Source organism: Chiroxiphia lanceolata, chromosome 1 (assembly GCF_009829145.1).
Source record: "Chiroxiphia lanceolata isolate bChiLan1 chromosome 1, bChiLan1.pri, whole genome shotgun sequence".
Taxonomy (NCBI): domain Eukaryota; kingdom Metazoa; phylum Chordata; class Aves; order Passeriformes; family Pipridae; genus Chiroxiphia; species Chiroxiphia lanceolata.
Genome location: NC_045637.1, coordinates 18,550,641 through 18,575,058, shown reverse-complemented (window position 1 = coordinate 18,575,058; position 24,418 = coordinate 18,550,641). Strand labels below are relative to the sequence as shown.

The following is a 24,418-nucleotide window of genomic DNA, read 5'->3' as shown; positions in this document are numbered from 1 at the left end:
AAGGAGATGGTGGGGAGCATGTGTGTGTGTGCACACGCACATGTGTGTGACTGATCCATTAAGAAGCAATTTGTGCTGTGATAGTTTTATTGTTGCTTTGCTACAATTCAGAAAAGAGCGGAAAGGGCTTGGGAGTGATGACAGCAATAGCAATAGAGGTTCTGAAGAGAACTGTCTATAAACCACATTTTTTTCCCTGTAATTTTCAAAAACTGGGATGTGTTTCTTTCTAAGCCCTGAAGTGACTCTTACAGACCCCTGCAAAGTAGGAGGCAAATGTAAATTACCATTACTTTCACAAAGACAGGGACACGGGGAAGTCAGAATTTTAGAAACTGGTGTAATTTTATTGCCTGTCATCTCTCCTTTGTCTGCCAGTGTGGATCAATATGATCAATATGTGAGATAGCCATCTGAGAACAGAGGGGAAAGCGGTGTGAAGCAGAAAACCTTTACAAATCCCTCTCTTTTCACGTCCTGCTGCTGTCTCCACCCTCGGCGCTTTATGACTCCTCCTGGCAAGCGGTGATGCTGGTCTGCCCGGGCTGGATCAGCTCAACCCCGTGCGGTGCTCAGCAGCTGGCGGTGCAGGAGGGCTCTGCTTTCCCTGCCGCTGCAGGGAGGAAACTCCCACCTCCACACGCTCGATTTCATGAATGCCTCAAATCGGCTATGAGAAGACATCCTTTTAACCTGTGCAAATGAGCTGGAGTCTTAGAGGGATTAACCTGCCTGGTAGTTGAATTTACAAAGACTGAAAGTCGGTGCTTTCGGGAGAGTGGAGGATGATACAGGAATGGGACTGTGACTACATGGAGAATGTGCTTTGGAGCTGCAGATCACCCACACTCTGCTCCACTCACCCTTTTGCATGACCATGGAGAACAGGTGCTGAGATCGAGTGCTGGGCAGAAGCAGCAGTGGGCTGGTGAAGATGGAGAATGGCACAGGGGACAAGCAGAACCAAACTGTGCTGCCACTATCAAGCCAGGAGATCATTACAGTTGAATACCAAGTGGTTACCATCCTCTTGGTCCTCCTCATCTGTGGACTGGGCATTGTGGGCAACATCATGGTGGTTTTGGTGGTCCTCAGAACCAAGCACATGAGAACTCCCACTAACTGCTACCTGGTGAGTCTGGCTGTGGCAGATCTCATGGTGCTTGTGGCTGCAGGACTACCCAACATCACAGAAAGCCTGTATAGATCCTGGGTGTATGGCTACGTGGGGTGTCTCTGCATCACTTATTTCCAGTATCTAGGCATCAATGCTTCTTCTTTTTCCATTGCTGCCTTCACCATTGAGAGATACATAGCCATCTGCCACCCAATCAAAGCCCAATTCCTGTGCACTTTTTCAAGAGCCAAAAAGATCATTATTTTTGTCTGGGCTTTCACCTCCATATACTGTATGCTCTGGTTTTTCTTGCTGGACATTAATACAGTAGCCTACAAAGAGACTACTGTTGTGTCCTGTGGCTACAAGGTGTCCAGGAGCTATTACTCTCCTATCTACATGATGGACTTTGGTATATTTTATGTTGTGCCAATGGTATTGGCAACTGTGCTCTATGGCCTGATTGCTAGAATACTGTTCCTGAACCCCATGCCTTCGGACCCAAAAGAAAACTCTAAGACATGGAGGAATGATGTGGCTCACCAAAGCAAGCCTGTGAATTCCAAGATGACTAACAGAAGTTTCAATAGCACTGTTGCCTCTCGAAGGCAGGTAGGAACAGCAGTTTGAAATGTCTTTCTGAAATGTAAAGCATACTTGTTTTAGAGTTCACTATTCTGAAGCTATGGAAAGAGGTAAAATGTATTCTCCCTTTTTGCTAACTAGTCAAGTTGAAACTCTGTGATATGTATACACATACATATAAATATGTATTTTTTTCTTGCCTGTTCATTATTACCTACAGCAAGGACCAAAAAAGAAATAGTATTTTATTTCCCATATTAAAAAGCATTTAGGAAACATCAATTATGAATGAAATATTTTTAAGTATAGTTTCTTTATTAACAGCCTGTTAGTAATCTTGCCAAATATAGAGTGACTTTTGAGTAATTTTTGGGATCTGAAGAGTAGGATCTAGCCTGGGAGTTTGGGAGACTTGAGGTTTGGTCCCAGCTAAGGTAGCATGTCACTCAGCAAAACACAATCATGTTGCCACTTTTCCTGTCTCTAACTCTCCTGCAAAAAGTCTATTTAAGGAAATCTGTATATAAAAGTGCTTTGTAAATGCTAAATATCTTTGTTACTCTGTCTCTCTTTTTATGTATTGATGGCTCAAAACTGGTGTATAGGTTTGACTAGTTTCTTTTTATATTGTTAAATATGTATGCTGAACTGTGTCATAATACCAGTAGAATATAGTTAGTAGATTGATGCTATTTGCAGTAAATCACACTGCCTCATACTCGCACAGCATGCAGCAAGAAGCACAGCTGCTGCAATGCTGAGAAACACAGGGTGCATCCTTCACAGCTGGTTCTTGGAAGCAGGCAGCCTGATGTGAGTGTTGGCAAGCAGTGCTCTGTGCTGAGTGGCTTGGCTCTTGCCCCTATATAGTACCCCAGTGGGTTGCTTCCCCAAGCTTCTGCTTCCCTACACTGTACAGCTCCCTCAGGAAGCAAAACTGAGCTGTGCACCTGCTCAGACAACCTGAATGCCCCCCTTGGGTGATGGATTGAATTATAAATTCTTCTTATTTTATGTAGATTGCTACTGTTTAATGAGAGGGTCCACATTTTCTTATTATAGAGATAGCAGGGACCTCAAAAGTTAACTGAGCTCCTGCTAGAGCACTGAGCACTTGCAGAGCACTAGAGCCTTATTTTGAAATGCACAGCAGAAACTTGTGGGCTAGGTTATATTTAATTATGTTGCCAATTATAGTTAATAGTCAGATAAGAACTGTTTAATGTTGTTTTTCTTTAATTAATTAGTAGAAGAAGATAATCTGATCTTGAAGTTCTCAACATCACTTGAGTACACATGCTTGATTACATGTGCTTAGCATCACTTGAAAAACAGACAAATCTTTTACGTTGAACACTGCCGAATATGGATGCTGCTTTATTATGAAACCAAAAGGTGAAGATTATAATGTGATATCTTTTATGTCTTGTAAAGACAGCAAGACTTTTTCTAAAAGCCTAAGTAACCTGATTGCTTAAAGTAGCCTCATTATGAGTAAAGCCTGCATTTACATTCAGTACAACATGGGAAGCAAAGCAAGGATAGTGTGGCATTATTAGTAATATTTTTTTATATAATAGCAGGATGAAAAAGACAGCTAGTGGTGTAAAATGAGAAAACACAAGTCCACATTGAAAAAAAATTAACACCTCAAGAGTTAGTAAGACACACAAGTAAAAATTTCCTGCTGCGCTGGCAAAGGCAGGTGTAGCTGACAGTATAGTTTGGCTTCGCAGTGAGTCCTGCTGTCATGTGAAACTATCTGTCTTTTCAGAACTATCCTTGCGTTACAGGGATTGAGTTGTATACAATGCCCAGCATATGATCTGGAGAAAATGTGACTGAAAATGTGGTGTACACTTTCTACTTCTGTGGCAGTTCTCATATTTATCCAAGAACATTTCTACAGGCATACAAACTATCAGTTATTGTCATAGGCAATGTAGAGTTGACTTGGGGAAAATGAATATTGCCAATTTATTGCCCACTGTTAGTCACAAGTTACACTCAGTCCCTTCCCTGAAGCAACCAGCAGTGTGGGACCAGGGAGTATTACAGTCAGGTTGCAGAGGTTGGTCTCTTGTCACTCTTACCTTCTCACTCTTTTACTGTTTCAGTGTGGTTCCTCCACTGGCTACAGTCCCTTCGGGTAGTACCAGCCTTGTCAAAGGGCACCTCCTCCTCTGACTTTGGTGTTCCCCTGCTGTTTCTCATTCCTTTGTTCTCTTATTCCCTCTTTCTCTCTTTCTAGCATTTTTGCCATTCCTTAAACATGTTTTTGCAGAGGCACCACCAGCTTTGCTGATGGGCTCAGCTGCATCCTGATGGATCTGTTGGAGCTGGATGGAACTGTTTGTGTCCAGCTCGGGGCAGTCTCCGTCTTCTTATCAGAGAGGCCACCCCTCCAACCTCCTACTGTAAAACTTGGACATGGAAATTCAGTGCAGTTCCATTGAATGCTTATAATTACTACTACTACTACTTATTATTATTAGTAGTATTGTTATAATTATAATTATAATTAACCTACTATGAACTTACACATATAATACAACAGAATTAAACAGTAAGTTAGATAGGTTTCTTCAATCCTCATGAAGGTTTAATTAAGGAGTTTCATAACCATTTTTCATGATGATTAATCCAACATGGCAGTATGTAAAGTCATTTCCCCCCTTAGTCTTACCTGGATTGCTTGACTAATCTGGATTAAGCATGACCCAACTGCCAAGTCATATAATTTTCTTTAATTTTCATGGCACTTTCCACTGTATCATCTATGTTTGGAAAGTGGTCCATTGTTAAAAAAGGTCAAAACTTTTTGACCAGGGTAGGAAAGCATTTTCTCCTTGTCATACAGTGTTTTAGTTGAAGAGCACTATCTGGAGCTCTTTCCAACTCATGACAGAGATAGACTCTATTGTCCAGTTGTTTTTTAGACCTTTTTCTTTTTAACCTTTTAACTTTTTATTGTGTTAGCATATAGCTAACATATATAGCATATAGCATATATATACATATATATAGCATATAGCATATTTGTGTTTCTATATCTGCTTCCAAGGATTAGACAGTCAGTACTTTCTGTTGTGAGTCATATTGTTGTGCAATTTCATTTGTTTTCTCCAAAAATGACAATACCTTACTTTTGTTGCTAGTATGAGAGTTAGTCCAGAATTAGGAGCTGATGGACTAAAAATGCAAACTCCAATTTGGAAAACATCCTGAATTCAATACCTAGGATGCTTCCTCACACAAAGCACCAATGTAAAGAGCAGGTCAACGGAGGAACAACCCTGATATGGCACCTAGAATAGCTCTATGCTCAAGGAAGAAGAAAACATAGAATAAAATAACCATTTCCTTACAACTGTGGAGGGCAGCTACCTAAGCTGAGGCAAGGAGAAGTGGGAAGCTCGGCATATGTATAAAATATTATATACACACACACACATATATATATATACATGAAAAGTGGGGAGTGAGGTTCTATTCCTGAAGGTGAATGGATGGACCATGTTCAATTTCATTAGAAAGGATATTTTCAGTCTCTGATGTAAACAGACATAATTCCAGCACTGAATAGGAGTCAAGAGGGAAAGCAAGGTGTCAGTTCATTAATAGAAAATGTGTTATTCAGAGCAAATTTTGCAATAAAAAGGTTCTCTAACAAGTAACAGCAACCAATATTAAATGGTTTTTTACAGCATAGAGTACGAGGGACAAAAGCTATGTTTTTAGGGGGGGTGCTTAAATTTGCTAACAGTGCTTCTTTTCTTCTAGCAGCACAAGTACTAGGATCTCTCAGCATTTCTAAAATTTTCGTGTTTTTTCTTCTGAAAATCTGAATAATTTTGTTCTGCTCAGAATCAAGAAAGTGTCCTGAAGACCCAGGTATTGTCACAAGGAAGACAAGAGAGAGAGAACATAAAACTGAAGGGTATAAAAAGGATTTTACTGACACACAAGAAAACTTTGAAAATGTGAGGAAAATTAAATCCTTTTTTTTCTAAGAGTATCTGTTCTTGAACTACCTTGGCAAGCAGCTCATTATCTTTTAAAAGAGAGCAAGAGGACATGGGAAGCCGGTGGGAAGACAAGGAAGGGACCTCTTTTTATAGCAGCTAAGAGTCCATACATTCTCTGGCTGATGTGCTCAAGGAATCACAATATGAGCTGTGTGCTTCCTTTTCCCTTTTGCACATGCTCCTCATCTGCCTGGTCCTCCAGATCGGATCTTGGTGCTGGCTGTGTTGAGCTCTCCCACACTTCCACTTTATCCCACATAGCTCAGCCCACAGATCCCAAATGTTTTTCTTGTGTGGTCATAATATGAACACTGAATTACATATTTGCAGGTAGATTTCATACTGTCCCCAAAAGAATTCCTAGTTTCCTCAGGTATCAAGGAGACTGTGAAAAATAAATACAGCCTTAGATAGCAAACATGTTGTTTATACTTAAGGTGGGATCCAGCTCACTTAACATTATGCGTGTCTTACAAAGTTAGTTGCTTAGTCCAATCAAATCATCTAAGGTCATCCTGGCCATCATGGTCAGTTATAACAGGCAGATTACTCTCTAGAGAAAGTCCTGTCTTAGACAGTGGTGCAGTCTGCAATGACTGCTCCCCTGAGAAATCTCTCTGTTCTGTCACAGCAGAGTAAGCACAGATTTCAGCTTGCAATGCAAGGTAAGTTTTGTAAGGCTTACATGAAATCCTCAGTCTTATAATTTGGTTTCACTTGTGGTGTTAGTCTATCAAGACCTTAATCCTTCTTTTTATTTAATCCTTCTCTTCGTTGCATAACTTCCTTTTTATTACAAAACCATGGACTGGGATATACAATCTCTGTGCATTGCAAGGAACACCACCAAGCACAAGAAAGATATTAGTACATGCCTTTAAAACACCAGAGTGATTATCACTTTTACCTATCAATGTAAGAAAGATTAGTGTTCAAAGCAGAAGGAAACAACTACCAAACTCTGAGTACCAGTAATGAAAATGTCTAATAAAAACACTTCCTTAGAATGACAAGGTTTTGGAGCAGGAAAGAAAAGGAAATACTAGTTCAGAATTAAAATATTGGGAATCTATTTAGTAAAATACATTTTAAATATTTTTAGAACATTCTCAGAAATAAAAAGATAGGGTTTGAAGAATGTATGCAACCAGCACCATATTCAGTCTCAAACACTTCGTTGCCATTCAAAATATACTTGAAATTTGCACTAAGCTAAATTTGCTCAAAGCCTTTTAATCATGTTTTCAATCTCCCTAACTAGGAATAATTTGTACTCTGCGTGTAGGATATGCAGCGCACATCCACAAGAAAAGAGCAATCAGTGTATCCTTGCCTTCATCTGAGCAATGAATGAGGATGCTAATACTGCTGCTTTCAGAGAGCTTTGGTGTATACACTTATGGGTAATAAAAAGTATGTTCTTTAAAAGTTTGTCCTCTTAGAACTCCACGATGTCAAACAATTAGCCCCCTCCCAAATGACATTTAGTTCTATTTCATATGAAGTGATTTGAAAAAAGATATGGCAGTTTACCTAAACAAAGTGGACCAAAATTTCCTCTAGTCTAGTTCTGTGTAGCCTCATCCATATCAATAAAGATTTTTGGTGTGGACAAGAAAGCAGCAATTTTTCCTTAAAGACATGCTCAGGAGAAATGTAAATTGTAACAAAGTGCCCTGCAGAGCTTCTGGTAGTAAAATACTCTGATGCTTGTGTAGACTATTATCTACTGAATGACCTACCTGCTGCAACACATCTGTTAGTTGGGTTCAGTCCAATTATTCATCCGAGCTCCACAAATAGTTACTTTCTTCCTTTAGATGTGAATTATTTTCCATGATGAATGATTATTCTCCATTGAATAGATTTGCTCAGTTTGGAGGCACAGGCTGAAGCTGAGCCGGGGTGAGGTGAGGAGTCCTGAGACTTCTTGAGCCAGAGCAAGTCAATACTGAGTCACCTCACTGCTTACTGCAATTTTCACAGGAATTGCTCTTTTAGAAGTGATTTGTAGGTAAGGAAAGATCATCCTTTGAGCTACCTAGGACATTCACATTTGCATTTTTTTCTATTACAATGTGCAATAGAAAATTAGAAAAAACAGTCTATAAGTCATGATTAAATGTATCAAGTGACAAGAAAAGGAGATAGTATTTCTGTCTCTTTTTTTACTTCTACTGAACACAGCTGTAATGAAATCAAAAGTGAGGGTGAAGGGAGTAGAATTATAAGATAAAATTGTAGCCTTTAAATATGTACATTTGAAGACAAATAGATAGATATGTCAATTTGTAGAGTAACTTTGCTCTTCATCACATTCTTTATCATAATACCTATAACAAAACCAACAAATTGACTTCTATACATATGTGTGAGAAGTTGAAAAATCTAAGGTCTACAGCAATTATCTGGCTCTGATATCACCTGGAAAGAGTAATTTAACAAAAACTAGGAAGAATTGGGAACCCAGTTTTTTGTCCTTCTTACTTTAGAAAAACTTTCTGAATCAAATATTCATCAGAAATTCCCACTGAAAGGCCTGTCCATAGTTTTGCTTTGGCTCTAGAGGTGTAGGAATGCACATGTTCATTTCAAGGTGAGTACTAACCCTCTGCCCTCTTCTGCCTACCTCTGTGTTCCCCCAGGTTACCAAGATGCTGGCTGTGGTTGTGATCCTATTTGCATTCCTATGGATGCCCTACCGCACACTAGTTGTGGTCAATTCCTTTCTCTCCAGGCCTTTCCAAGAAAACTGGTTCCTGCTATTTTGCAGAATCTGTATTTATTTAAATAGTGCCATCAATCCTGTAATTTACAATCTCATGTCCCAGAAATTCAGAGCAGCCTTCAGGAAACTCTGCAACTACCAGCAGAAACAGGAGAAGAAGCCTGCCAGTTACAGTGTTGCCCTAAATTATAACGTCATCAAAGATTCGGATCACTTCAGCACTGAGCTGGAAGATATTACTGTTACCAATACCTACCTGGCCTCTGCAAAATTGTCCCTTGGTGATACATGTTTGTCATCTGAGGTAACAGTTAATACATTTCAGTGTTTTGTGTGGAGTCCTCCTGAGCTGGAGCATGTTGCTGGGTGTGTGGGTGTGCTGGGATTGCTTTCAGCTGGGGCAGCACCACAGAGGGCTGGGAAAGGCTGAGGGTAGCAGGTGATGCACCAAACAGGGCATGGCAGGGAGGGAGTACTGCCCAGGTCTGGAAAGTAATGCTTTCAAAGGACTGTGTGCCAAGCATGATAGGAAGTGGAGGATCTGCAGCATGGGGAAGGATAAGGACAAACACACAAGTTAAGCCTTATTTTCTGAGGAGCAGAGGGCAATAGTGGAGAATCAGAAAGTGGTGCTCGGGCATGGTGCCTCACATATACCTCTGGTAGGAGGGTGATGTGGATGTCTGAGCTCAGTGATTCCTCTGGGCGTGCTCTGGTTGCCTGCAGGGAGGGAAACGGGGCATTTTCTGGGGTCTCACCCCCTGGCTCCAGCTGGGAGTTAACTAGCCCAGTGCCACCATGCAGCTGGTACTAAGAGAAGACAGGGTTCTCCTGCACACCAGCACTCTGGTCCTGAGAGTGCTGAAAGCGCCACCCACTTCCGTGCCAGCAGCAACATCCCCATGTGTAGCACTTCTCTCTAATCCAGCTCTTTTCTACATCATGATGCATGTTACTGATTTCATGATGCTTTTTTTACACAGTACTACTTAAATGCTGTTTGTAGACCTGTATACTTTAGGACTTATAAATATAGATGATCTATAGAGAGGATTAGTTTTTATTTGTTTTTGCAGATGGTATGAGAATGAAAATATTTTTTTCAGTTTACTTCTTCTCTCCTCATTTTCAGACCTGAGACACACCACCTTCTGTTGTACACAGCCGTATAAGACCTTTGGATGCTTTGTTCCTAATGAACTGTATGAAATGTAAAGACATTTCTGCTCACAGAATTGCAGGGTTACTATATATCTCTACACATCTGCCTGTGCCCTACAAGAAAAAACAGCCTCTTGGGGAATGAAAAAATATACAGCTGAGACTAACTGAACAAAGCACTTAATACAATATAACTTCAGGAAGGTGAGTTGGCTTCCATGGAATACCCAAATGCTTTGTCTCTTTAACTGGCCAAAGAGTGGTCTGCATTCTCAGGAAGAGCAAGACTTCCTCGGACACATCCATGGATGCAGAGTGGCGCAGTGGTTGATGCTCCCAGTGAATCTGGGAGTCAAGGAGAGGAGCTGCCCTTCTGTGTGGCTGCACTGGGCAGTACCAGCAGGGCCTGCCCAACAGCAGCCAGAACCACTGATAACAGTAATTACCTGCCAGTGACTCCCTCATCCCATATCAGAGCAAATCCAATTGTGGGCATCATAGCACACTTCAATAACAGCTATCTGATTGCAAGGAGTGAAAAATCTTTCTCTTCTTGAGTTTATTTTCACCTTGAGCAGCATGAAATAGGAAGATCATTGAATGAATTTGCAGCAGGGAATAAACAAAAAGTTATTAAGAAGCTTTTAAAATATCTTGGGTTTTTTTCAGCAATCTAGTTTACAGATGTACCACTTTAAATGTAAGTCTCAGCTACTATTGAATTCTGTCAGAACTTGACACATATTAAAGAGTATTGGACAGGCTTTCACCAGTTCCTCTTACCTTGGTTCAATAGCAATTTTGCCTAAGAGCGCTGCAGGGCAGTTATAGCTTCAATATAGGTAATGTCTAGGGAAAAGAGGAAAATGCAGTGAAAAATGACAACTTTAAATTTTTTGTCTCAAAGTTTATCTATTAGAATACTTTAGGACATAAAGTATTGTCAGAACAGAAGTCACCATGGCTTCTCACTTGCCAGCATAGTCGTTTCCATGCTCTTCCCACACAGAACCATGATAAGCAGCCTGAGGCCACAGTCTCTCTGTTGGAGCTGCAGACAAAACAGCATGTACTGCTTTGGCTTTGCTCCAGACCAGCTCTTGTTCTTGCCAGAATTATATTTTCCCATTTCTGTGCAGCAGAAACAGAAACTGAGAAAGGTGCCTCGTTTTTCATGAACATTTTGCGCAGCTCTTGTACACGACATTTAGAAACTTGAAAAAAACCTTTCTGTTCTAGTAAAAAACCTATCCAGAGTGGGATGAAAGAGCCCCTCCAGTATTGTAAGGCTTTCCTGTCCAGTATTACTTTGCACACCCTGCCAGTTCCCCATCACTTTCATTTACATTCAGCCATATTTGCAAACTTAGAGATCTAAAAATACCCTGATAGGCCTCCGATTTAAATGTTAAACTTGTGAATTGTGAACCTGTGTCTGCTGCATCCAAAAGATTCTATTCAACACTCTCTGTATGGGAAGAAGAAAGTGAATAGATTGCCCAGAGACGTTGTGGAGTCTCTCTCACTGGAAATATTCCAGAACCATCCAGACGCAATCCTGTGCTATGTGATCTAGGATGACCCTGCTTGAGCAGGGAGGTTGGACAAAATGATCCACTGTAGTCCCTTCCAACATCAACCATTCTGTGATTCTGTGATTCTGTGAACAGTCTGTATCCTGCTCTGTCTGCACCCTTGTTTTAACTCCTGTTTTAACTTTGCAGAGCTCCACAGGGACTTTCTAGCTTGGTAGAGTGATGGCAAGGACAAGGGAGGGACCAACAGTAGGAGGTTTTAACCAGCAGTATAGGTCTGACCAACTTCTAGAAGCTGGCAGAGATTTGGTTGGAGCAGACCTAGCTGCAGAACCCATGCAGGCTGTGTTGCAATCTTTCCTAAATCCTCTGCATTGTGACTCTTCCTTATTTATGGGGGCTGAGGCTTGCCAGCTTGTCTGCCTCAGCAGCATAGACCACCAGGCACATCCGGTGGGGTCTGTCTCTGTGCAGATGCTCCAGCACTGTGGCACCTGAACACCCACATGACTGGAAGGGGGCCATCCAGACTACTTTTGAAATAATAAGGAAAAACTAAAATGACAGAGTAAGGCACATGGCAGCCAAGCGAGCAAAGTTGGCTGGGGTTCAAGAATCAGAGAGAAGGATACCAATGTATTCTTGAGTTAGCACCTAGCAGTTGTCTCATAAACAGAATTCTATAGCTGTGACATACACTTTGAATAAACTTTTGCTTCGTAGAGCTTGATGTGGAATGACAGGGTTCTATGACACTTTACTGCTCACACGTGCTTAAAGCTACAGTTTGCCACCACAAGTGCAAGTCAAGGAGAGGTACCACCACCTGTGTAACATTTCCTCCAAAGCACCTGTCAGAGAGAAATTAAATTATCTGGGAACCTTACACAGGAATTTATGTCTGCTTAACCAAGAGACATATTCAAAGCAAGTTCCTGTATCTGACTGAGCAAAGGCTTTGTGTCAGTGAGCCAGTACCACTTGGAGCTGATGAGAGAAAATCCCTGGATCTGAACTGGAGGCAGAAGGTGTAGAAGTGGCCACAGCTGGCACCGGTGTTGGAAAATCCTTTTGCTCTTCACATGCTGTTTTCAGTCAGGCACCTTTCAGAGTAGGCTCTGCTTTCCAGACTTTTTAAAGAGGTAGTAGAACTAGTTCCCTTTCTTAAAAGGTGAGCAGATGGGCAGGACTCACATCAGGCAAAGCGTGCATTACACAGAATCCTGACTGTCCAGAAAGGAGCGAAACTGCCAGGATAAGGACTGAGCTCAGTATTCATGTAATGACAGTAATACAAACACTTTTATCTCAACACTTTTCAGAGCACAGACTGAGCTACAGCTTTTATAGACTGACAATATCAGAAGTCAATTCTGCTTTCTCGGCCTCTCTTCCATAATTGTTTTTTCTTGTTTCAGATGTTCAAGTGAGGTATTTAAGTCCATATTCTTAGTGAGGTTTCATCAAGGGCTAAAATCTATGTAGATGGTTTTGTATGCACCATCACTTGGAATAACAAATGAAATCGAATTTTTCTGGTATTTATTTGTGCAAACAGAAATAATGATGCTTGCAAAATTGTGTGCAAAAATGCAATATTTAAAATTGCAGATTTTAGTTAAGGTGTGATTTGAACTCATAACATGCTGTGACTGTGTCTTTATAGATGTTAATTATGAAATCCATGCTAATTATATACTGATTCCCACAGCTAACACTATGAAACTTTGTCAGGTACGCTAATGTGATTTTAGATCTATTTCTGTGTTTGCCCTTCTGTTTATAACAGCAATCAACCTTTTTTCTTGTATCTAGATGTTGTAAATTAGACATGTGGGCATGTGTCTATTTAAAAATTTGCGTGGTTTTAAATTTATTGATAATTATATCAAACTTGTTTTACTAGAAGTTAAAGTGACTCAATGTCAACTACTGACTGCAGTAATATAACCATTTATCTACTATTTATAAGTATATTTATATACTTATTTTGTGGATAGTAAATTCCTCTGCCACATTTAGTTTGAAAAAATTGTCTGATTGGTACCAGTATTGAAATCCATGCCTATATCCTTACTTAATGTCTTTGATGCGAGAGATTGCATTCTTATTGCACTTTTATTTGGAACTTTACCCAGAATGTAACAGAAGAGATAATGCTGTAGCATCTGGCTTCTGGAGCTATGCTGCTTCCTTTGTGAAATACTGAGATTTCAGAAGCTTCTGTGTTGGTAAATTGTCCAGATGAGAAAGGTCAGGTGTATTTAAAACACACTTTGGTTCGAATTATCATGTGACCTCTTCGAGGTCAAGGTTAAGGATATATCAAAGATATTGAAGCAGCTCCAATGTACTGTGAAGGTGTTTATGACACTCCTGTGGAAGTAAATGGCATAAATCAAATGATTCAGGTCTCATTAGCATCCCTTCAAAAACAACTATCTAAAAAAGTGTCCCAGAGGAATGATCCTACTTCAGGAGCTGCTGCTGTAACTCCCCAGCTACACAGTAAAGGCTCAGATTAGTCACTTAGCCTTTGGAAGTAGACAAATTTTTCTTCATTGTTTTTTATAAAGCTATTTAAAAAATATCAAAACAACCAACCAAAAAAACCCAGATCTGAACATTGTCACCATGGAAAAAAATATATATGATTTCAAGAATGTGTAAAGCTAAATTGTTCTTTCAACAATGCTGCATGTGCTTATTCATTTCTTAACTATGTGTTTGTACAGTTGTTTCATTTGGTACAAACTGCAGTGAAATTTAAAAATGACCTTTCAGTATTTTGTAGTCTCTTCGTCAGACAGAATTGTTTATTTGACGTTTTCTTCTTTTCAGTAAGAGTTTGTTTTCTCCTGAATCTTTTGTTACTACTGAGATAAAGTGATACTTCAAATAGCAGTGAATTGGCCCAACCAAAGTGATTTAAATTCCAGAATTCCTTAATTTGGGAGCTGAGTCCTGGAAATCTGAATTCCCACAAACCATGTAAGAGCAACTGGTTTAGAAGGAATTTCTTTTTCACCTAGGCAGAATAATTCTGGTTTCATTCTGACACTGCATGTGGTTTATATATTTGTTTATTAAAATGACTGTGAAATTGTGCAGAGAAATGTACTATTGATAAATGTAGAACAATTTTTGTTCAAAAGAAGCGTTTTGTAATTCTTTGGTGCATTCCACTGCTGAGATTAATCTGTGATGGATTTTTGTTGCTACCCTAATAAAATGTTGAACAAGATAATTATACTGTAAGTCTAATTTTTTGAACAACCACTTGAATACATACCTTTTGTCTTGCTGTCCTTGGCAATGGACAGATACTATAACAGCATCCTTTGTCATCTGTAGGGGAATGAGCATCCTGAAAAAAGCAAGCTTTGTTTCCTGAAGAAAGTGTAGTTTGCCAGTAGCATAGTAGTAGTTACAGTGCTTAAATGGGTGAATCCTTGGCCCTGCTACAAGGATTATTTGTGCATTTTGTTGGACAATATTAAACAAAATAAAACAAAAAAGACCCAAACAGACCAAAAAAACCCAAACCGCTAAGCCAAAAAAAAGCCAAAACACCAGATCATTGGAGTAGGGACAGAGATCAAAAGCCACTTTTTTCTTTGATGACCACTGTCAGTGTAGTTGATTCCTGTACTTGATGGGTATTGCCTTGCTTTTCTGGTGATGTCAGCCACTTGTGCTTGGACCCAGCCTCAAGAGAATGAGTAGAATTACGTGGTCTGCTCTGATTTTCCTCAATGTAATGCATAGGAAACTCAGTTTCCTGGGAATTGGGATATACACAAAGTCTGAGTTCCCTAGAGGCTAGACTAAAGCCTAATGCATGTCTCTCATTTTTTGGGTAAATGTTCTATGCCTAGTAAAATAAAGACAGAGGGCTCCATCTCCATCTTGCTGATTTTTGTGAATCCCAGCTAGCAGGTTTCTTAGTCTTTTCATTTGTACCCAACTCCAGCTATCTACATGGGACTGGATAACCCATACATTATTGCATGGTGGGGGTTGACCAGATGGAGAGCAGCTGTGCAGATAGGAGGCACTGTGGATCCTGGTGAACAGACTGAGCTTGAGGCAGGAAAAGGCCTCTGCCATGAACCTCCTGGGCTGCACTAGACAGAGCGTTGCCAGCAGGTCAGGGGAGATGATCCTTCCCCTCTGTTCAGCCCTGGTGAGATACATGTGGGGTGCTGTGCTGTGCCTCTCAGTACGCGAGAGACATGGACCTACTGGGATGAGTCCCGTGCAGGTCCACAGAGGTGATGAAGCAATTGGAGCATCTGACATATGAGGAGAGGCTAACAGAGCTGGGATTGTTCAACCTGCATAGGAGCAGGCTCAGGGGGATCTTGCCAGCAGGTATATTTATACCTGATGGGGAGAAACTCCAAGGCTCTTTTCAGCAATGTTAAGTGACAGGGCAGGAAGCAATAGCTTCAAATTAAAATACATCAAATTCCACTTAAAAATTGGGAAAAAGCTTTTATTGTGAATGTGGTCAAACACTGGAGCAGATGTCCCAGAAATGTTAAGTCAAGCTTAAGTTCTGCCCTATAAACTTCACTGTCTAGCTTTCCCTAACTGCTCTAGATTGTTTAAACTGAGTGTTTATTTGTTACCACTCAGACAAACTTTTTTGGTTTGGTGAAGATGCATAATTGCCCTATTCCTCTGCAGTACATTGCATTTCTCTCTCTTTTATTGCAAGCGTAAGAGGTGATTTTTCTAATTGTTTTGAGTCTTTTTACAATGTTTATAATACGTGAATTTTTATTTATGATTTGATGTATAGAGCTTAGCTCTGCTTAGCAGAGCACTGCAGTGGGCACATCCTGGTCTCAGCCAAGGGCACTGGGCTGCTGGTGGGGGGGAAATGCTCAGCAGGATGGGGCAGGGCACTGGTGTCTGGTAGAGCACTTGCCTCAGGTGGGATCCTGAGGGCCTCGGCATCCTTCAGCCACATAGAACTTCAAGTTTTAGCCCACACCTCACTGAATTTCCCTCCTGAAAACACGAGTTTACATTCACCACTGGAGGCAGTTTCCAAAAGCAATACTAATACAATACCCAACACTCTGCAGAGATGCATTATGGCAGCACTGACCTACACAGATTACAACTGCCGGATGGAGCGTTCCTCTTTCATCAGAACTCCTCAACCCTTCTCGGGCATTTGGAGTCTCTTTCAGCTCTTGATTTCAGCAGGGAAAAATTGAGGGAAAGCCAAACTGCATCTGTACTGGGAGAGCTATACCCTGGCTGCATGTCAGACAGTGAGGTATTCCTGCTCTGCACACGTTTAGGATCCAGGCAGAGGAGAAAAACTCTTGATTTGCCAAGGCTAAAGCTTGGGACAAACAGACAGAATGCATGAAACCATGGAAAATAATAACAATCTCACGTGATAAACTTCTATCTTGTGTAAAGTATATGAAAGCTCCTTCTCACTGTTAACAATTATTTATATCTTATAGCTTGTATATGTCTAAATAGGGAATAATGAAAATAAGATTGTAAGTAAAGACTTTCACCCAAAAGCTTCACTTAATTCACAACTTCCAATAAAATAAGTACAGAAAAAAAGTAGAGTCTAAATTAAGAAGCACCCATCCAACATTTGTGAGGTAAGAGATATCATGGGCATACCTTAATTTATATCAATTTCAGAATGTAATTGTGCGAGTCTGCTGCCAGCTCCACAGATGTAACAACGAAAACAATCCCTGTTGATCACAAACTGACTTTTTTTTCTACTTCTGGACAATAACTATATGAAAGAAAACAATAATATGAGGCAGCTCCCAGTGTCTGGGGAAACTACAGGCAGCAATTTGGGTTAACAGACTTGTCTCATTTGCCACTGATTTTTATCTGAAATACAGCAAAGCATATTTAGAAGGCAATTATGGAAAGATTTAGGGTATCTAGAAATGCAGATCTCACTGTGTTCAGGCAGGCATTGTCATTCAGGAGGAAAATTAGCAGAAATTACAAAGGATTGCTAAGTTATTTAGGGCACAGGACACACATTTAGAAGTTAAATGAGAAAAGACAGCTCTGATGGGAGGAAGCCCCTTCAAAAATTGACTCTTTATGATGCAAACATGAAATTTTAAAATATAATGATGGATCCTATCCTGTTTATGCAGAACAACACTTAAAAGAGTGAGCAACACTGTGAGAGGATAAAGTGGATGTGTGGGAGAGGCAGATGGCCACGTCTCTACTAAAGTGAGAACAGGTTAGTCTAATTTTTTAGAAATCACGTCTAGTAACAAGTTGCACATCAAAGAAACTTCAAAAGCTATTGCTGTTATGCTAAAATAGCATGCAATAAGATCTTGAAAGAGACTGCTTTGGCTGATGTACTAGAAAACATAAGGGGCTGTGGCGTGAGCTCAGACAGCAAGACTGCCTTTTTAAATTACAAACTCTCGTTTCTTTTCCCCAGTGCTATGCCATTCTGGAGTGTCAGACTGAAGTTCAATAGACCTCTTCTGTTTTGGCTTCTTAAAAAAATATTTTGGTGCTCAGGAATACTATTCTGCAGGTGATAATTGTATGTAGTGAATAGCAGTGAATTCAGTGGCAGCTCAGGATGGGCTCTGTTCTGCTGCTACCAACACTTAAGCTGTTGTACAGGCTCTGGAGCACATCTAGCCCCTGGCAAGTTACACTTTCACAGGGAAAGGATGGGAGTTAGCCTGGCCTGGCAATATTCCAAGTAAGAACTTTGTGTGTTGCCACCCCCTTGTTGAAGGTAAAAGAATTTATATGGTACAGGCAGAACCATGTGGTGCCTGTTGGGCCTGAAGCTGGTGAGCAGATGGTGGTCTAGTTCAAGCGTTAGCACAGGCACAGCCACTCTCCCTCATGGGAACTAAATGACTTACTATTTTTTATTTATGATTGCTCTTCTCCAAAACGAAGTTAAACTTAAAGTGGTTGTTTTGTTCTCTGCCAGCAGCTTCGTCCTTTACATCCAGATCTGAAACTGGATTTGTGTTCTAGAAAATTTGGAATTTTATTTTTCATAGAATAAGTGTTTTATACTATTTGCAGATTGTGCTGTTCACCAGAAGCTAGTAAAAGGACAAGAGAAATGAGCTGTATAGAGCAAAGAAAGAAGACCAACTAGACATGGTTAAAAAGCACTATAGAAGGGGTATATGGCATGTAATTACGGCACTAAATAACTTCAATTTTGTAAGTGCCTTTCTCAAAGATTCTAAGTTTGTGCTGAAGTGTTATTTAAGTTCTTTGTACCACCAAATTGAGTAAACACAAGCATATGCTTAGTGATCTCTTTGTGCTTAAAAGCTTTGAGGAATATCATTGGCTAATTAATTACAAATTTATTTTTAAAATCGTACTCCAGTGTCATTAATCCCCTTTGCTTTTCACTCTGTAGGTCAAGCTCACAACTCCAGTTGCTGCCCCTGGCACAAAAAGCCTACCACTAGTGCCCTGTTTTCTGCCACAGAAAGCACAGAACAGCTCCACCTTGATCAGCTCTTGAGATCATGACCCCTTCCTCAGATCTCTCACTGCACACAGGGAAGCATCACCACTGCCTACATGGAGACAGCACCTCTGCAGACAATGCCTCCCCCTTCCTCCCACTCTCCCATGCTGCTGTCATGAGCATGCTACAGTGTACCTGGATAAAACAGGAGTTGTGATGCTACCAGCAATGGCAGCACCATTTGTCACATGCCTATTGTGAGCAATAAATGAACTCTGTCTTTTGTTAAAATTGAAGACTAAATCTGGAAATGGGGGTTATTATCCCCCTTTGTCCCCGTAATAAGACGTGTCAAACTTTTCAAGCCTGATGGAATCTTAGTCCTAAACACTAATCTCATTCTGGGGACAACTGTCACAGAAAGAGAAGACACTGGAATGAATTTTCCCACTTAATGAGAGATGTCTGAAGTAAGATTTTTCTGATTATGGTTTCAGTAAAATAGTTGGACTTCTGTCAGTATTTCAGAAATCTAATCTCTATGACTGTGCCAGAAGCACCAAGTCTACATGAGTGTATTAGGTGCACAGTAGGGGAACAAAAGACTGCATCGAAAAATATCTCGAATGGGAAACAAATGCTTTTAATTCCTTCTATTTCAATACTCAAAAGACACTCTTTGAAGGGATATCTCTCAGTAAACCAAGTGAACACACTGGATATGTAGGACAGCTGCCATCAGTGAGGTAGATAAAAGTAAATTTATATTGTATATCTGGTAAGGCTAATCACTAAAATCTGTGTTTATTAATAGTGAGTGTAATCCACATTGGCATCAGTAAGAGAAATGAACAACACGTAATCTCTGAAGCACGGGTTCAATCTCCAGACTTTTGAGTGAAAATGTTTTTTTCTCTAGTCGGTTCAGAAGGATTTATTTTTTATTTTTCCCCCAAAGGAAGCTATCTCATTAATCCTTTCCTTTTTGCTCTAGGCCATTTATCATCCCTAACTGTGCTGTTCATGCTGCAAACCCCGTTTGATGGTTTGTGGCTGGGAGGGAGTTGAAGTTTGATTTCTGACTTAATTTTTTTCCCTTTGTTCACTAACACAAAATAGTGAAACTCTTGGAGCACATAAAAACTAGCACAAGTCCCCACAAGCCAAGTGTCCCTTTTGCTCTCCAGAACATCCTCTTTGTGGAGCTACTTACATTTGACAGGTACATGTAAATCATATGCCTCAGTTTCATGAATGATGCTACCCTCTTGATTTTGGCATCAGTAAGGACATTGCAAGGACATTGTCCTGTGATCTGTGCTCTCTATCACTGTGCTTGTAAGAATCAGTGAGTCTTTGCGGGAATACCCATGCAAAAATGTCTTTGAGCATTTATTTCCATGTGTGCTGCTCTGATGTTTTGTAATCTTGTCTCAGTCTCTGAGAAGCTCATGGTCTTGGCTGCACTTATTTCCACAGCCCAGGTAGAGAGAGGCCAAGATTGTGCCTATGATGAAGGCACAACACATTTATAACCAGACACACAGGCAGCTTGCAGCATCCATTCTCAGCCACAAATTGGTTCTGCCAGCACAAGGAGGGCTGTGGTGGCCAGGTTGCTCACATCCCTCGGTCCCATGCCACAGGGCAGAGTCTGCTGCTGAGGCATTGACACAGCTCCCCGTGTTGGGGTGCCCTGTCCGTGCAAAGATCCTGAAGAAATCAGCTTCTTGGAGAGTTTTCCTGATGCCAAATGAGGAGTTGTATTTGAATGCAAATTCTTCTTGCAGTTAAAATTTCCAATTATCTCAGTGTCTTTGGATTATTTCCAACACAAAATTTCTCCCAGTTTGTTCATTCATTTTCAGGACGGTTTCCATTACTTAGAGAGGCTGTATAGAGCATTTCTTTATGTCCTGTGTTCTATTTAACTTATTTTCTTCAGTTGTTTAATTGTTGTTTACCCAACAACATGTCTGGAACAGGCTAATATATTAATTGCAAAGTGTATAGCTAAATAACAGATGCTTTGCATTAACAGGGACTGTGTTTTCATGAGGTTTGAGTACTTAAAGTTTGCAAAGCTCCCATGGGAAAGGAGTAATAGAAAACTGATCATCAGTACAGCCACCCTGCTGCTTGTTTCCCCAGGTAACAAGTCTGTAAAAGAGAAATGAGGACTGAGGGGGAAAGAGGTAAATTTTCTTATTAATTAAATTATAAACTACTGTAGTGGTTGAAGTGCTGTGTTACTGTGGCATCTTTTGCAGAATGACTAAGGGGTTTGAAACCTAATTTTTGTGACATGAAGAGAGAATATCACATGAATCATTCCCTGCCAGCAGAAGCAGGAGCTGTACCAAACTAATCCATCATTGCTCCAATCTTTAGAATGTCATTTTCATAGTCCCTCTTTTGAGGAAACTATTTGAAAATTAATTAAAATTAATTGAAAATTAAAGTAATGTTTTACTGATCAGGAATGGAAGGGCTTCTGCTTCTACATCTGTTACCATGAATCCCACCAATAAACAGGAGTAGGTCAAAAATTGGTTTGAGATTTTTTTAAGTTTCAGAAGTTGGTTGAAACAGGCAGTATTAATTACTGTCTCTTGTAGAACAACATTTGTAGAACAGAACTTGCCTTTCAAATGAGTAGTTTCAGAAATGCAAAGTATTGGAGCAAGGGAAACAAGAAGATTGCAACACACTATATGTCCTTTAATAATACCACATGAAATTGAAGGATAAACTTTGGTAAGAAATATGTTTAATCTGAATTTTATATCAAGAACATGGTTCAGAATTTGCAAACTGAGGAGACGAGTGTCTGGACCTAACTCCCCAAGATCTTGAAGATGCCAGAAACCTTCACAACGTGTACCACTTCCAGCTCCCTTCAGCTTCCTCCTTTCAACTGCCACTGCTTCTTGAATAGCTCAGCATGAGGACTAGTCAAGGAGCATCCTTGATTATACATAGACTGTTTCTATTGCAGGTTTTTTCACATCAGAGAAACAGCAGATGCAATCTGAACAAAACATCTGTATAATTCAGAAATTGCTTTCTTCAAGTAACACATTTTAGCATCTCCATGATATAGCACCAAATGGGCCAGAGGATGTCAGGTCTCTTGAGAAGAAGAAATAAGCCTTCATTTCTGTTGTTTTCAGATCAAATATTTGCCTTAAGTTTGCTACAAATATAATCTTTCTGTATTAAAACTAGAAACTCTTCCTAACTGGGTGAGTAATCAAAGCTGCAAAATGCTTGTATTTGGGTGGCTAATCAGAGCTGCAGAGTGCCTGGTTGCTTAGAGCTAGACATGCTTTCATGTTCAACAAAATAATTAAAATGGAATGTTTTTCTGTGCAAAATGAGATACTCAGGGCCTAATTTGCAGAATATTTAAGTATTAGCAGCTTGAATCCTCTAACAAGATGAAGAGGAAGAACCAAAGAGCTTTGTAAGTATCTAGGCTTTGAATTAGGATTTGTTTTCTGCCAGTGGAAGTTTAACTTTTCAAAGTAATCAAAGCTGGGGGAAGATGTTTCTTAAAAAGTGCCTGTGTGTCTCAGAGATTCCATCTGTTTCAGCTAGGAAAGATTAAAAATAAATTCACACAATCAGGTGCACTGCTTCAGTCACAGTAAATATCAAAGTAATGGAGGACTTGGCAATTTTTGTCACCAATGCCTGATTCTTGTGGGGGTGCTTTTCAGTTTTGAGCCCTTTGCAAGACTCCTTTTTCATCATTGGGAGGTTATGCTATAGACTGGGCCATAAAAGTGTCTTCCTTCTGGAGTTTGAGAATATGTGACTCCAGAATGACTTCTCTCTGATTCTCCAGCTCAAAGTACAAGAAATTTGACTGATATGTTCAGATCCAAAAATAAAGTGAGATTTAAAGGCAGAAGTAGATACTCAAAATATTTGAATCCCAATTCTACATATGAAAATTTATACATCTACAATTTAAGATTTTCATAAAATCTCTACAACTTCATAGGCTGCATGGAGGCAAATTCTACTGGGGTACAGAGCTAAAATACCCAAACTGGTGGCAATTCCTATTCAGACAAAGGAATTTCAGGTCAGTTCTTTTGGCAGCATTGCATATAGCCTAACCAAGCATGGTCAAAGCCAAATTTATGGAGCTTGAGACACAAGAAGGGGGAGTAAATCACTCACATATGTGGCAGAATCCCTACAGACGTCAATGGAACAAGGATTTTCCTCATTTCAGTGTCACCTTACTTTCACCGGAGTGAGTGACAGGCTTTACAGATTTATGAATGAACACCAAGTAGTAGAATTTACAACTGTGAATGAAAATTTTAATCAAATGCATTTGTAAACATTCCTCTATAGAAAACTACTTTGCAACAGTTCAGCACTTTCAAAAGACAAAAATTTCCTATCACCTTTGGATATGTCAAGGCAACCCTCTGATTTGCAGTTGCCCTGTGACTCTTAGTCACTTCAGACACAAAACAGGGTCACAGGCAGGGTGGATGAGCATGGGGGAGGAGACCTTTAAAGCAGTTCGATGCATCATCCAAGTCCTGTAGGAGAAAGCAGACAACATCCAGAACTGAACTGACAAAAAACAGATATGAGCAGCAGGGGAGGAAAAAAACCCAAACAAAACCATCAACAGGCATCTGGGTCAGGACCTGAAAAGGCAGAAATTTAATTAATTTCAGACCTGGATAATTAGCTAGATTTTTAGCCATGATAATTTAGAGTGTAATTTGTGATGTCTTCCTGTCATCACTGCTGAAAGTGAGCCTGAACAAATCCACTCTCAGAAAATAAAGACAAGCCATCTGAATGAACAAAGAGCACTCAGGTGCTGCAGTGTTTCCTCTTCATTGTGTTTAGCCAAGCACTAATCAAAGCAGAGGTACTCTTGTTTTCTACTCCTTATCTCATATGAAAGTCCTCCTGCATTTCAGATGTGCCAGCACATAGAGAATTCCATCTGTATGATGGTGTTTCTGCCCATGTAAGTTATTCATCTGCCTCAGGGTATCCTATCAAATGTTGAGTTTCTAAGATTTCCACATACAGGCTGATCCAAGGCCAGTTAGAGCAGTTAGAGCTAATATGCACCAGCATCCTGTTTAAAAACTTTCCTCCAGTATAGGTCCATATTGTCCAGGAGCCCAGTATCCTTTTCATCTTCATGCACTTTCATGCTGTCTCTGCAATTCAGTCGGGCTTCACACTGACACAGACTGTGCCTGTTTGTTTTTAAGTATTTAGCTAATGATATACACATGCTTGGGAACAAATTGTTCCACAGGTATTAAGAACAGAGAAATAATTTCTGTTTCATAGAAATTTCTTTGAGTGACTTTCTGGAACTGGTATGAAAGAAAAGTAGCTATGACTGATGCCTTTGCCTAAGCTGTGGCATTTCTAGGATTTCTTTCCTCTTCCTAGCAGCTTACTTTATTAAAAGTTATAAAAATCTTATTTTGCAGAGTTCTTCATGTCTCTGCTGAACTGGGTAGAAATCAGTCAACATAGAAAACCAGGCAAAAAATAAACAATTTTTTCATTTAGTTAGAGTGTACATTTTTCAATTTAGCTGAGAGCATAATCAAGCTGAAAGCATCTTTACATTTGGTGAAAAGATTTTATCTCCCAAAAATTCAGTGAGTGACAATTGTAAATGGCACTTGAAAGCTATGACATATCAAAGGATTAAAGATTTATGTCATAGTGAACAAATGGCTTGTGTGCAACACACTAGATGTAGTCTTTGTGTCACTGAGA

General features: G+C 40.0%; 1 protein-coding gene across 1 annotated transcript; it reads left to right on the top strand.

Annotated features, from left to right (window-relative positions):
• Nucleotides 1–598: 598 nt before the first annotated feature.
• TRHR (thyrotropin releasing hormone receptor) lies at nucleotides 599–14,401 on the top strand. The gene is made up of 3 exons (XM_032674625.1): nucleotides 599–1,729; nucleotides 8,376–8,762; nucleotides 9,591–14,401. The coding sequence occupies exons 1-3, from the start codon at nucleotides 935–937 to the stop codon at nucleotides 9,594–9,596; spliced, it is 1,188 nt and encodes a 395-aa protein (XP_032530516.1). The 5' UTR covers nucleotides 599–934; the 3' UTR covers nucleotides 9,597–14,401.
• Nucleotides 14,402–24,418: the final 10,017 nt, after the last annotated feature.